The sequence below is a fragment of the Vicia villosa genome, linkage group LG1 (assembly GCF_029867415.1).
Source record: "Vicia villosa cultivar HV-30 ecotype Madison, WI linkage group LG1, Vvil1.0, whole genome shotgun sequence".
Taxonomy (NCBI): domain Eukaryota; kingdom Viridiplantae; phylum Streptophyta; class Magnoliopsida; order Fabales; family Fabaceae; genus Vicia; species Vicia villosa.
In genome coordinates, this window is record NC_081180.1 from 179,074,776 (window position 1) to 179,088,413 (window position 13,638).

Genomic DNA, 13,638 nt, shown 5'->3' on the forward strand with positions numbered 1-13,638 from the left:
AAAAAACTCAATTTTTTTGTGATTCCGAAAAAACTAGATTTTTTTGATTTTTCAAAAAAACTCGATTATTTCGTTTTTTCAAAAAAAACTCGATTTTTCATTTTTTTCAAAAAAAAACTCGTTCTTTCATATTTCTGAAAAACTCAATTATTCGTGTTTCCGAAAACTCAATTTTTCAATTTTTTTCGAAAAAAACTCGATTTATCATCTATTTTAGAAAAACTCAATTTTTTCGTATTTCCAAAAAACTGAATTTATTCGTATTTCCGAAAAAATCGATTTTTTCGTATTTTAAAAAAAAAATTGATTTTTCAATTTTTCAAAAAAACTCGATTTTTCAATTTTTCAAAAAAACTCGATTTTTCGTATTTCCGAAAAACTCATTTTTTTGGTATTTTCAGAAAATTCGATTTTTTCGAACTTTTGAAAAACTCGATTTTTCATTTTTATGTTTTTTTTTCTTTCTGCAAAATATTTTAAAAATTTATATTTTTTTGTGATTTAAAAATAATAGACCAATTAAATTTTTATGTTGGATATGGTTATCCAAAATATGGATTTGGTTAAAACCATATTAATAATATATCCAAAATATGAATTTGGTTAAAACCATATTGATAATTAACCGGTTTTTAATAACCGGTTATGGATATGGATATGGATAAATCCAATAACCGGTTTATTTGAACATCCCTAGATATATCCATCTTGTGTACATATAAAAGAGTTCACACGTTTTTCGTGTACATGTAACTAAGGCGTAGCCGCCTCGCACGTGCGAGTGCCGTCACTCAACTTGATTCATCGATATATCCACGTGATTTCATTTCTTTCTCCTCTTTGTTGAACACTTTCCACTTCCTCTCTCCTCTCTCTCTCTCTCTCTCTCTCTCTCTAGAACAACAACGCAACTTCATCAGAGGGAAATTTTCGATTAATGTCAGGGAAAAAGAGGAGGAAGTTGAAATTGTAAGTCAATTCTCTCTCAAATCCAATTGCGAATTCTCATCGTCAATTCATAGTTCACTTTTTTTTCTTCAATTAATCACAGTATATATATCTGAAAATCGGTTTTCAATGTTGGATCTCTGCATGGATTGGTGGATTTTATCTTTTTGATGTCTAATTGTTGAATCTGAACTCTGAATTTCACGAAATTGAACAAGTTCGTGGCTAGTTTATCACATTGATTGCATTAGGGTTTATGTATCAAATTACGGAGATCAGATGTTATGCAGTTTTGATGAAATTGTGATGCATGTTTTTTTTTTTTAGTTTAATTTAATCATCTAATGATGTATTTAATTGTAATAATATATTACACGTGTTTAATTTCAAAGAATTAAGTTAATTAATGCGCGTGTCAATGTTGACATTTGTAATTACGTTTAATTTATTTATTTTTTCAAATTATTACTGGTGTCGATGTGTTAGTGTCGTGTTTCCACTTCATAGGATTTGTTCGGCAGAACTCTTACATGCATCTCTAATTATTTAGGTTAAGTGATACTATTGCGAACAGCAAAAGAGGAGCAACAGAGGTGAAAAATGATAATTTGCAGTTGCAATCATGGTCTGATCTTCCTGCGGAACTCTTAGAAATAATCATGTGTAGTTTAGCTCTAGATGATAATGTTCGTGCGTCTGTGGTTTGTAAGAGTTGGAATTCTGTTGCCAATGCTGTACGTGTGGTTAACCAATCGCCGTGGTTGATGTATTTTCCGAAATTTGGTCAGTGGTATGAATTCTATGACCCTGTGCAGCGGATGACCTATTCTCTGGAGTTTCCAGAGCTGAATGGATCTAGAGTTTGTTATACAAAAGATGGTTGGTTACTGCTATACCGGCCAAGAACTGACCGAGTGTTTTTCTTTAATCCCTTTACTCGGGAGGTTATCAAAATGCCTAGATTTGAGATGACGTACCAGATAGTTGCTTTCTCAAGTGCTCCAACATCGCCTGATTGCGTGCTGTTCACTGTTAAGCATGTTAGTCCTACTGTTGTGGCCATCAGCACATGTCACCCTGGGGCAACTGAGTGGACTACTGTTAATTACCAAAACCGCTTGCCCTTTGTCAGTAGCATATGGAATAAGCTAGTGTTTTGTAATGGACTGTTTTATTGCCTGAGTCTAACAGGTTGGCTAGGGGTATTTGATCCATCTGAACGGACTTGGAGTGTTCTATCAGTACCTCCACCCAAATGCCCAGAGAATTTTTTCGCCAAAAATTGGTGGAAAGGGAAATTTATGACCGAGCAAGAAGGAGATGTTATAGTAATTTATACATGTTCTAGTGAAAACCCTATTATTTTCAAGTTAGATCAGACATTAATGGAATGGGAAGAGCTAAAAACACTAGATGGAGCAACTCTTTTTGCTAGTTTCTTGTCTTCTCATTCAAGGACTGACCTCTCTGGAATAATGAGGAACAGTATCTACTTTTCTAAAGTTCGTTTTTATGGAAAGCGTTGTGTATCATTCTCTCTTGACGACTATCGATATTATCCTCGTAAGCAGTGGCATGACTGGGGTGAACAAGACCCTTTTGAAAGCATATGGATTGAACCACCAAAGGACTTCTCTGGATTCACGTGAAGAATTTTAGTGAAACAATAATGTGTAGAGGTATTTGTTATCACTTTGTTTTTAGCTGTGTTATAACTTCTGGATACATGCTTCAACTAATGCATAATAAGTTAGTTTATGATTGTGCTTTGCTACATACTATGTATATTTGAACAGTTCATCAACATTGTTGATGTTTTATTATTTCATTTGACTATCAATGCTTGCTCCTGCACTGTAATCCAGAATTCATTGTTCATTTGTTCTTGTCAATGTTAAGTAATAGTATTTGAATTTGATCCATTCATTGTTAAGAAATGTATACACTATCATTAAAATTGTGCCCATTAAAATATTTTGACTATGATAATAGCTTAACAAAAAGTCAATTTTTCTACTACTGTGTTAAACATGATTGAATTGATGATGCATTTACAATTTTTCTACTAGTGTTAAACATGATTGAATTGATGATAATAGCTATCAGCCATATGTTACATTTACAATTCTTAAAAATGGTTGCATGTGCGTAAATACTCTGTAGCATTTCCAATTCCAGTTCTGGTCATAACTGATATAAACATACTTTGGATTTACTGCACCTTTAAACAAAACTCTGTTCAATTGCATGGTTACTGCCAATGTCTTAATTGAAAGTAATCATGGTCATCATCGGCTTAGGAAAAAAGAAAGCAGATTATAGGTTGAATTGTGAAACATAATTGTTTGTGCTCATTTGTAGTTTTATAGTATACATACTACATTACTTTAAGCATGAGAGGTCACTGTTTATTGGGAGTTGTGACTTATGTGTACTGTGAACTTGATCTTACACGAATAATCACAATCACAACATTACTTCATGAGTGTTTGTGTTGAGTTATTTGTTTGTTACTAACATCTTAAACAAGTTTATCCAGACACATTAAGCAATCGGCTTTCCTGTAATTTACTAGAATTCCATATAATGCCTTAAATTTTGATATAGTTTATCAAGATAGTAAGGTGTAAGTTTTCTCTACTAACTTCATTAGTAGAGAGGGAAAGAAAAGAAGAAAGAATAACTATTACGATAAAAGTTCTTCAAGCCAAAAATATATTATTCTTGGTTTTCTTCTTGTTGTAGAACTGATGGTTGAGTCTCAAGTTAGGTGGTTTGGGATACATGTAGATTCCTAAATAAGGACACTTGGAGAGTATATCAGATAAGGGTGGAAAACCAAGAAAAACTATTAGGAAATACCAGAAAATCAATTGTTTTGCTGCATATTTTATCTTTGATAAAATGTTATATCATTGTTTGATCTGTGTAGCTTATATCGCCTAAGGATTGGTTGTTGCTGTTGTCGGTTTTCTTATTTTGGGAGAGAGAGGAGAGGCAGAGGGAACAACTTACAATGTTACGAAGAAGACTAACAAAAACACAAATGAAAGGACTTTTGAGTTCTGAGCATTTTGTCTTTTTGACAGAAATTAACAATGAAATGGGAGCATAAAGCCTAGAAGGCATAGATTAAATGTTATACACCCACCTAACAAACTTGTAAACCCAGTTTTTTTCCTTAACCATAACTATCTACTAATAAATGAGTTTGACTGGCTATAAGACCTCTATTAATTGCACCATTTTGGCTAGATTTTTTTTCTCATTATTTACTGAAGTCATCTCGATGCACAGAATAAAATATTTACCAGCAATACTGACTACTCAGCAATCCTTCTTTGAGCTAGACAGTGTTGAACTTATATTAGGGGTTTGTCATAGATGGTTGTGTGTTTATTGTGCCGTGTGATTGGGTTGCATGTTTTTACAGCTAAATTGGTCGGTGGTGCAATCCATTTTGTTGTGAAATTTTTACGGTTTTTTAACTAGGGAGTTGAAAGTCAATGTATGAAATTCTATGTTGGAATGCAGCATTTTCATACAGCTAGTTGTCTTAGTGCAGTAATGCAATTCTTAATCCAAGGCATGCAAATTTTCCATGCTGCAGTGTCTGAGTTCCTAGATTCTTTGAGGTGTAGCAGAGTAGCAGTGCTTTACTAAAGCTCATTTGAAGCATGCCAAAGGCAACATCATTACGGGCTGTACAGAGGAAGCGACTGAAGACTCATCCCCTCGCCCCTTTGATTATTTTGAGACTGCTTATATAAAAGTTTCATGATTGTATGTGTGTTGCGAGGCACAGCGATGTAGTACTTGTATGCAATACTTGTTGAAATCTAATTTGGACATATGATCTGTAGATTTTGTTTGGTTGGATTTACTCCTAATTCAATTTTCGTTGTCTATAATATGTTTGGATTGCCGGGTGGGATTTTTTTTAAAGGTAAAATAATATATATTAATAGATAAAGGTTGGAAATAAATCCTACAACAAGAAGAAGAACAACAAAAGGCACAAGAGGTGCCAAGAAAAGGAACACTTAACAGAATAAAATAGACTAATTGGATATTGGAAAATTGAGGTTATTTCATTTCTCCATGTATCATTTATTCAAACATATCACAAGTTTTTTAGGTGAAACTTTGTGCACGTAGTCTATATAATACTATACGAGCCATGCAGTTGTGGTGTCTTGAGTGTTTGCCGATGAAAATTTAAATGCACCGTGTAGGAATGGACATTTGCAAACCATAAGTGTCTTCCCCTTCTATATAAAAAAAAAATGTTACTCATCACATTCTGTTACTCACACTGACGAAATTTTAAATAGAAAAACTTCAATTTTAGACTTTAAAATACAGATGTACTTAAAACATAAAATCTTTGGAGATTAGAAATAATCTTCAAAGCTATATATTAAAAGGAAAAAACTTAGGTACAATTCTTTATGTGTGGTTCTTACTATTTTTCAATGAAAATATGACAAATATACTTAAATATCATTTAGTGAGTAAAAATAGGAAAAATTTGCATACGTGTATGAGAAAAGTATACACTTGTCATCTTTTCATTAGAAAATAGTAAGAACCACACCTAAAGAATTGTACATAAGTTTTGTCCATATTAAAAAATTCCGGAGATTAGAATCCGGACGTGCCTAATAAATTACATTCAGAATGAAATTTGAACTATACAATTTTTAAAAAAGTATATGAATTCTAAAGTTGGAATTTAATCTGGAGATTGGAATTCAGATGCTTCTATTTAAGAAATTTTGCATTTTTCTCTCTCATTCCATATTTACATTTCTGCAAAAGAGAAAAAAACAGAGAATACGAAGAAAGGGCTCTCCTCTACAATTACTGTTAGACGCTGGCCTAAGGATCTAGAGGGGGGTGAATAGATCTCACAGAGTTTTTCGGAGTTAATTGAACTTTAAGCGAAAGCGGTTCTGAATCGACTCGCGTCTATTCCGGACCACTATTGAAACGATTGTATATGTGCTAAAACCACTAAACAGCTTGAGATAAACGATAAGAGAATACCCTATAGAATCAATATGTCGCTCTAATGAAAATCGATTAACTTCTTTTATGATGAACGATGTTTGCAATGCAGTAATAGTGAAAGAAGCAAAAACACAAACACTTGGTGATAATGATCAAATTGATAGTAATTCAATGTGTGATGAATTGTGATGTTTATACAAGTTCTTAATTCACAATTTTAACACTCGAATCGTTGATCAATTTGCAATTATAACCAAATATGAACAGAACTTAAATGAAAAGATAAAAGCGACAAGAACACGATATTTGTTCAGGCAGTTCGTCGATCGTCCTCGCTACGACTACGTCTGCCCCCAATTCCAAATTGAAATTGGGAAATCTTCCATTAATGTTGAAAGTAGTTTATACAAAGAAGATAACAAAGCGATAAACAATAAACCAAATTTGTCGATCCTTTGAATCTTCTTCCCCCTTAATCTTGAGTCAGATTAAGGTCTTCCAAGAGCTTCACTTTGATCCCTTTCTGCAGTGTCTTGAATTGCTCGAACACTTGTTCTTCAATCTTCACACTCAGCTGGATCCTTGATGGAGCTTCTTGATAAAAACCCCCAAAATTCACCTATCTTGGAGGACAAAACCCTCAGATTTTATTCACCAAAACCCCACAAATCTTCACCCACTAGGAATCTTCAATTCCGTTCCATGGACGTTATCGAACTCGATCACTAACCCTCAACACAAGAATGATTATGTGTAATTGTGTTGGAGATGATGAAGAACGAAGATGAGAAGCCTTTGTGTATCTTTCAGTTGTTGGTGTTCATGAATAATTAACATGGAATGATATATATAGTTGCCGGTATGTTGAAGCATAGTGAACACATGATTTGGGAGGTTTTCAGCAGATAGGTCGACCTACCTTAGTGCTTAGGTCGACCTAACAGAAGTAAAATGAATCAAAATGAATTTGTTGCCAGTTGAGTCGACCCATTGGTAGGTTAGGTCGACCTAGAATCAGTTAATTCAGCTTTTTGGAGATTTCTTCAGATTAGGTCGACCTGTGGATGTGAGTGGGTCGACCTAACAGTGATATGAGAAAAACTCTTCAGTTTAGGTCGACCTGGGAGTGTGGTTAGGTCGACCTACTTGTGGTATTTCTGAATCTTTCTTGTTTTCTTAGTTTTGAGTCGACCTAGATACATAGCAGGTCGACCTGACTTGTCTTGAATAGCCAACCTAGCATTTCCTTGAGTTCTTTTGCTTAAGCCTTGTTGTTTGTTTGCTTGTGGAGTTTTCCATGGATCAAAAACTTCTTTGTGAATGTGACCTTGTATTTACATTCTCCCCCTTTTTGATGATGGCAAACACTCAGTGACATCTCCAGCAGACAAGTAGTGATTGCTCCCCCATACTCTCAGCACCCATAACTGAGCTCCCCCGTACTCTCAGCATCTATTGCTCTCCCCCGTACTCTCATCATCTATCTCCCCCTTTGACAACATCAAAAAAAAGAAATACACGAGTAATAGAGGCAAGAGACAGCATAAAAATAGATAAGACAGGAACGTAGCACACATAATAGTTAACAGAAGCAAGTAGAGGTGACATAATATCCAAAAGAAAACAACTTTTAATGTTACAACCAAGCACACATAATATTCAGACAAATTTAAAAGGAAACTAAACTAAGTACTTAGAAAGCTTTAGCAAATATTCATGACAATGATGGAATGAGATGTGATGATATGATGGAATGAAAAGAGATGCATCCTAACGCCTTCCCCGTCTTCCTCTTCCTCTTTGAAATGTTTGAGGATGATCTTCTTCAACTTGTTCCAACAGATCAAGCACGGAGTGGTTTAGAGTATTGAAGCTTTGACTTATATTTGCATGACGATTCAATGCAGTCTCCTCAAGCTGATTCTGTCTTAAGGTAGAGTTTGATGCAAACGTCTCAAAGTCGTTTTTGTGGTCTTGAACCAGGCTGTATAGTGATTGATATTGACGTTGTTGTTCGTCATATCGATCTTGTTGAAGTTGTTGCATGTTCTGGAACTGAAGCTGCTGTGTGTCGAAGTGTTGTTGCTGTAGGAGTTGCATATTTTCAAGCATGGAGATGATGTTGGACTGATCCGGCTGAGTTGGAGCAGGATGATTCCAAGGAATTTCCTCTTCTTGAGGTGGAACATATTGCCAATTTTGATCCGCCTCATGAGTAACATCTTCCATTGTATGATCATCATCATTCGGTATGTCTTGGTCATTTCCTTCTTCTTCATTTCCTGCAATGTGCCCAAATTCTCTGGGATCGTCATAGTTGTATATGACTTTTCCGGTTCCTTTCTGAATGAGATAGTAAGTTTTCTTATCTGGATCCCAGTGATATCCCATGAGGGTTAAGGTGGTTTGGGAGAAGTCCTGATGCTGTTTCACGTGAATGTAGTTCAGTCCATCAAGTTTCATGCCGAAATGATTCACAATCGTTTGAATGATTGAGCCATAGCATAGAGAAGTAGTTTTCTGTTGAATTTCATGGAACTTAGCTGCGAGGAAATTTGGCTAGTGTACATGCGTCCTATTTTGAAGCAGATACATTAACACGATTTCATTTCGCTCAATTCTTGAGAAACCTCCTGCTCGTGGTCTAATAACTCTTGATATGACCCAATTTAGGAGCCTAGAATCTCTCTTCAAGTGCCCTGCTGTGATTGTTTCATTTGGCCTGTCCAGGATGGATGGATCTTTGAGGATTGATTTCATGTATCCCACATGATCATAGACCCCAGGGATTTCACCGTCTTCTATACGAAGTTCATCTCCCACAATTGTAAGACCAAAGATGCTTATCCAGGTCCTTTTGTCAACAACATGTGATCTCGACCACATCTTGAATCGAAAGTTGCAGCCGTCCTCCTTTTGAAACCCTACATAGAATGCCCTAACAGTGTTCTCACAGTACGGAGTGTCACATGATACCAACGGATGAATGTTTTGATGCTCAATCAGATTAACAACATCAGGGATGTGCATACGTTTGGCAACATGTGGGTTATAGATGTATTGCTTAACTATCTTTCTCTTACTTTGCCACTTTTCAAAATTTTCTTGACAATCAGGATGAACAAGAGCGACATCACTTACCGGTCGAGATGATGAACCAGATGCAATCTCCTTCCCCTTTCGCGATTTTGGAGGCATTTTTGCTGATGATTTGTGTGAGAGGGATGATTTTTGACAACCTTTGAACTTGAGGAATTAGGGTTGGCCGTACACAATGATATGAGAATGAGTGGGAATGGAAAGAGGAAAGATTAGTTATGTATGGGGATGGGTCGGGTCGACCAACAGACCCAATTTTAGGAATTGTTACAGCAGTGGGTCGACCTAAATGAAGGCTGGGTCGACCTAGCAGAAGAACCAAGAAAAATTTTCAAATTAGGTCGACCTAAAAGAGGGGTAGGTCGACGTAACTGAGTGTTTTTGTTTTCTGTGAAAAATTAACTTCTGTAGGTCGACTCAGATGCATAGTAGGTCGACCTAGCTTGCATCAATTGTTTGATGTGCCATGGTGATGTGCATATGTGATGGATTTATGCTTAGTTACTAGCTTGTATTCCCCAAAACATGATATGTTATGATTGATGATGAAGAACATACATATGTAAGTGAGAAATGCGAATAATCATACATGGAGTCACTATAAGCATGTTAATTGATAGCATATTATAGTATCAATAAAATTTTTGGAAGTGAACAATAAACATGTTACCGCTTTCTCAATGTGTAGGTGTTTTGTCATCATTGTGTGGAATCCTCTTGTCAGTGTGCCACACTCCTAGATTTGATGATGAATTGTCTTGATGGAATGTTTCATGACTTGGTTGCTTGATTTTTGCGAAAAACTCATCTAGTATCGATTACTTGATGTTCTCCCGGATGCGGGACAGGGTCCCAAACATTATTCTGCTTAGAATAGGTTTAAATTTCCTTGCAATGCAATTTGCCAATTGCTCATCAAGTAATGCGTCCTTTGTGTTTTTCGGGTTAACTTGTATTTGTGATGTATCATATACATTAGTGGTGGCCAGGTCACCTACATTTCCTTTGCCAAGTATAGTTCTTCGATTTTTGTCTTCATAGATGACATACCAAAAGTGATATGTCTCCCTTTATGTGTCTTGAGCATCAGCTATCAAGGGACCACCACCTTTCGGCGATGTCAAGACACTTTTCCTGCAAAATTAATTTAGAATGGAAGGTCCTCAATCTTCATTGGGTCCTAGGTGGTGAATACAGGAATTGTTGCACTTAGGCAACCATTGAAATACTCCTTTAGGAACTAAAATCCTCCTAAATTTGCATTTTTCAATGGTATGTCCCTTTTTGCAACAATAGTGACAAGTAATATGATGAGAGTATGCTATTTTGCTAGTTGATACTTTTGGTACAAAAGTGTATTTACTATATAAAGGAGTATACGATCTTTTGAACTTATTTGGATCAACCGCAAAAGTCACTTTTGGTTGTAGAGCCTTATCTAATTTGGCCTTTAGATCTCTCACTTCTTTTTGCCAAATATGACATGTCTCACAACCAAACCATGATGTAGGATCTTCCTCAATTTTATCCTTTTGAATATCTAGCATAGATTGTTTCAAAGCTTCCATGTCCTTTTCGGTCTTCTCAACTTTTGATTCAAGATACGAAAATTTTTCTTATTTGAGGCCAAAAGTTTGAAAGCTTCAATTGCATCTCTATGTAGTTCTTCAAAGGCTAATTTTAATTGAGCATGAGATACCTTATCTACAAGTTCAGGTTTAAGATGACTTACACGTTTCTTTTTCTTGTGTTGATGAGCCGTAAGACATAGGTTTGTCGATTCTTCTTCATTGCTTGATGAGTCTTCACTTGAGGAATTACTTTCCCATGCTATGTAGGCTCTTCTAGACTTGCTGTGACTTTTGCTTTGATTCTTGTCTTTCTCCTTCTTGAGATATGGACAATCCGGTTTGTAATGACCATCTTTGCCGCAATTGAAACAAGGGCCTTTGGATTTTCTTTTATTGTTATCATCTTGTTTGGACTTGTCTAATTGCTTCCTATGATTAATCAAGCTTTTTCCGGAGAGTTTTGCTCTATTTTTCTTTATGTACTTGTTGTATCTTCGCACAAACAGTCTCATTTCCTCATCATCGGAGTCTTCCTCATCACTAGTATCACTATCCTCTAGCTCTTGTCTTGAGGTCTTGGAACTTGAAGCCTTTAGAGCTATTGACTTCTTCTCTACCTCTTTCTCCATGTTCTTCTCTTTCTTTGCCCTTTTCTCATGCATGTCAAGGCATTTAAGGTGTTGTTCATGTTCCTCTAGTTTACCAAAGAGAGTGGTAATGTCTAAGGTGTTTAGATCATTTGCTTCCTTTATTGCTGTAACCTTGGGTTGCCATTCCATGTTCAAACATCTTAAGATTTTGTTAGTAGCAAATGCATTGGAAATAGGTCTATCAAGAGAATTTAAACGATTTTTCAAGTGAACGAATCTCTTCTGCATGTTTTCGATGGATTCACCATCTTCCATGTGGAAGAGTTCGAATTCTTGAGTTAACGTATTGATTCTAGCTAGTTTGACATCATCCGTTCCCTCGTGGGCAACTTGCAATGTGTCCCACATAGCTTTAGCGGATCTACAATGGGAAACGCGATAGTATTCATCAACTCCTAGAGCTGAGATTAGAATGTTTCTCGCTTTCCAATCGTATCCATATCTCTTTTCATCTTCAGCATCCCAAGTATTTTCTGGTTTTGGAACAACTGCACCAGCTGCATTTGTCATGGTGATCTGAAAGGGACCATTGACAATAGCTGTCCAGATGTTCCTATCAATTGCATTGATGTGGACACACATACAATCCTTCCAATAGCCATAGTTTTCACCGTTGAAAACTGGAGCTCTATTGTGAGCCCCTTTAGGTCTGGAAGCCATCTTTCCAATAAGTGTTTCACGTAGCACGGAATAAACCAGAGCTCTTGATGCCACTTGTTAGACGCTGGCCTAAGGATCTAGAGGAGGGTGAATAGATCTCACAGAGTTTTTCGGAGTTAATTGAACTTTAAGCGAAAGCGGTTCTGAATTGACTCGCGTCTATTCTGGACCACTATTGAGACGATTGTATATGTGTTAAAACCACTAAACAGCTTGAGATAAACGATAAGAGAATACCCTATAGAATCAATATGTCGCTCTAATGAAAATAGATTAACTTCTTATATGATGAACGATGTTTGCAATGCAGTAATAGTGAAAGAAGCAAAAACACAAACACTTGGTGATAATGATCAAATTGATAGTAATTCAATGTGTGATGAATTGTGATGTTTATACAAGTTCTTAATTCACAATTTTAACACTCGAATCGTTGATCAATTTGCAATTATAACCAAATATGAACAGAACTTAAATGAAAAGATAAAAGCGACAAGAACACGATATTTGTTCAGGCAGTTCGTCGATCGTCCTCGCTACGACTACGTCTGCCCCCAATTCCAAATTGAAATTGGGAAATCTTCCATTAATGTTGAAAGCAGTTTATACAAAGAAGATAACAAAGCGATAAACAATAAACCAAATTTGTCGATCCTTTGAATCTTCTTCCCCCTTAATCTTGAGTCAGATTAAGGTCTTCCAAGAGCTTCACTTTGATCCCTTTCTGCAGTGTCTTGAATTGCTCGAACACTTGTTCTTCAATCTTCACACTCAGCTGGATCCTTGATGGAGCTTCTTGATAAAAACCCCCAAAATTCACCTATCTTGGAGGACAAAACCCTCAGATTTTATTCACCAAAACCCCACAAATCTTCACCCACTAGGAATCTTCAATTCCGTTCCATGGACGTTATCGAACTCGATCACTAACCCTCAACACAAGAATGATTATGTGTAATTGTGTTGGAGATGATGAAGAACGAAGATGAGAAGCCTTTGTGTATCTTTCAGTTGTTGGTGTTCATGAATAATTAACATGGAATGATATATATAGTTGCTGGTATGTTGAAGCATAGTGAACACATGATTTGGGAGGTTTTCAGCAGATAGGTCGACCTACCTTAGTGCTTAGGTCGACCTAACAGAAGTAAAATGAGTCAAAATGAATTTGTTGCCAGTTGAGTCGACCCATTGGTAGGTTAGGTCGACCTAGAATCAGTTAATTCAGCTTTTTGGAGATTTCTTCAGATTAGGTCGACCTGTGGATGTGAGTGGGTCGACCTAACAGTGATATGAGAAAAACTCTTCAGTTTAGGTCGACCTGGGAGTGTGGTTAGGTCGACCTACTTGTGGTATTTCTGAATCTTTCTTGTTTTCTTAGTTTTGAGTCGACCTAGATACATAGCAGGTCGACCTGACTTGTCTTGAATAGCCAACCTAGCATTTCCTTGAGTTCTTTTGCTTAAGCCTTGTTGTTTGTTTGCTTGTGGAGTTTGCCATGGATCAAAAACTTCTTTGTGAATGTGACCTTGTATTTACAATTACAAAATTTGTCCTCCTCATTTTCAAATCTTGTCATAGCTTATGTCCATTACATTGAAGCTTACCACATCTCTACTCCACTACATTGCACTTATTTGAAACTCATCTCCATTGCATTGGTAAGTTTCTCATTCTCTTTTCTTTTTTAATTTGAC

At 36.1% G+C, this 13,638-nt stretch overlaps 1 protein-coding gene across 3 annotated transcripts; it reads left to right on the forward strand.

Annotated features, from left to right (window-relative positions):
* The first annotated feature begins 819 nt into the window (after positions 1–819).
* On the forward strand, positions 820–4,831 carry LOC131644703 (F-box/kelch-repeat protein At1g57790-like). Of its 3 annotated transcripts, none has more exons than XM_058915261.1 (3): positions 820–969; positions 1,499–2,627; positions 4,514–4,831. In XM_058915261.1, the coding sequence occupies exons 1-2, from the start codon at positions 938–940 to the stop codon at positions 2,595–2,597; spliced, it is 1,131 nt and encodes a 376-aa protein (XP_058771244.1). In that variant the 5' UTR covers positions 820–937; the 3' UTR covers positions 2,598–2,627; positions 4,514–4,831. The 3 variants fall into 3 exon arrangements, with proteins under 3 accessions (XP_058771244.1, XP_058771243.1, XP_058771242.1); XM_058915260.1 differs by having other exon boundaries at positions 4,559–4,831; XM_058915259.1 differs by lacking the exon at positions 4,514–4,831 and having other exon boundaries at positions 1,499–2,861.
* The last annotated feature ends 8,807 nt before the right edge of the window (positions 4,832–13,638 follow it).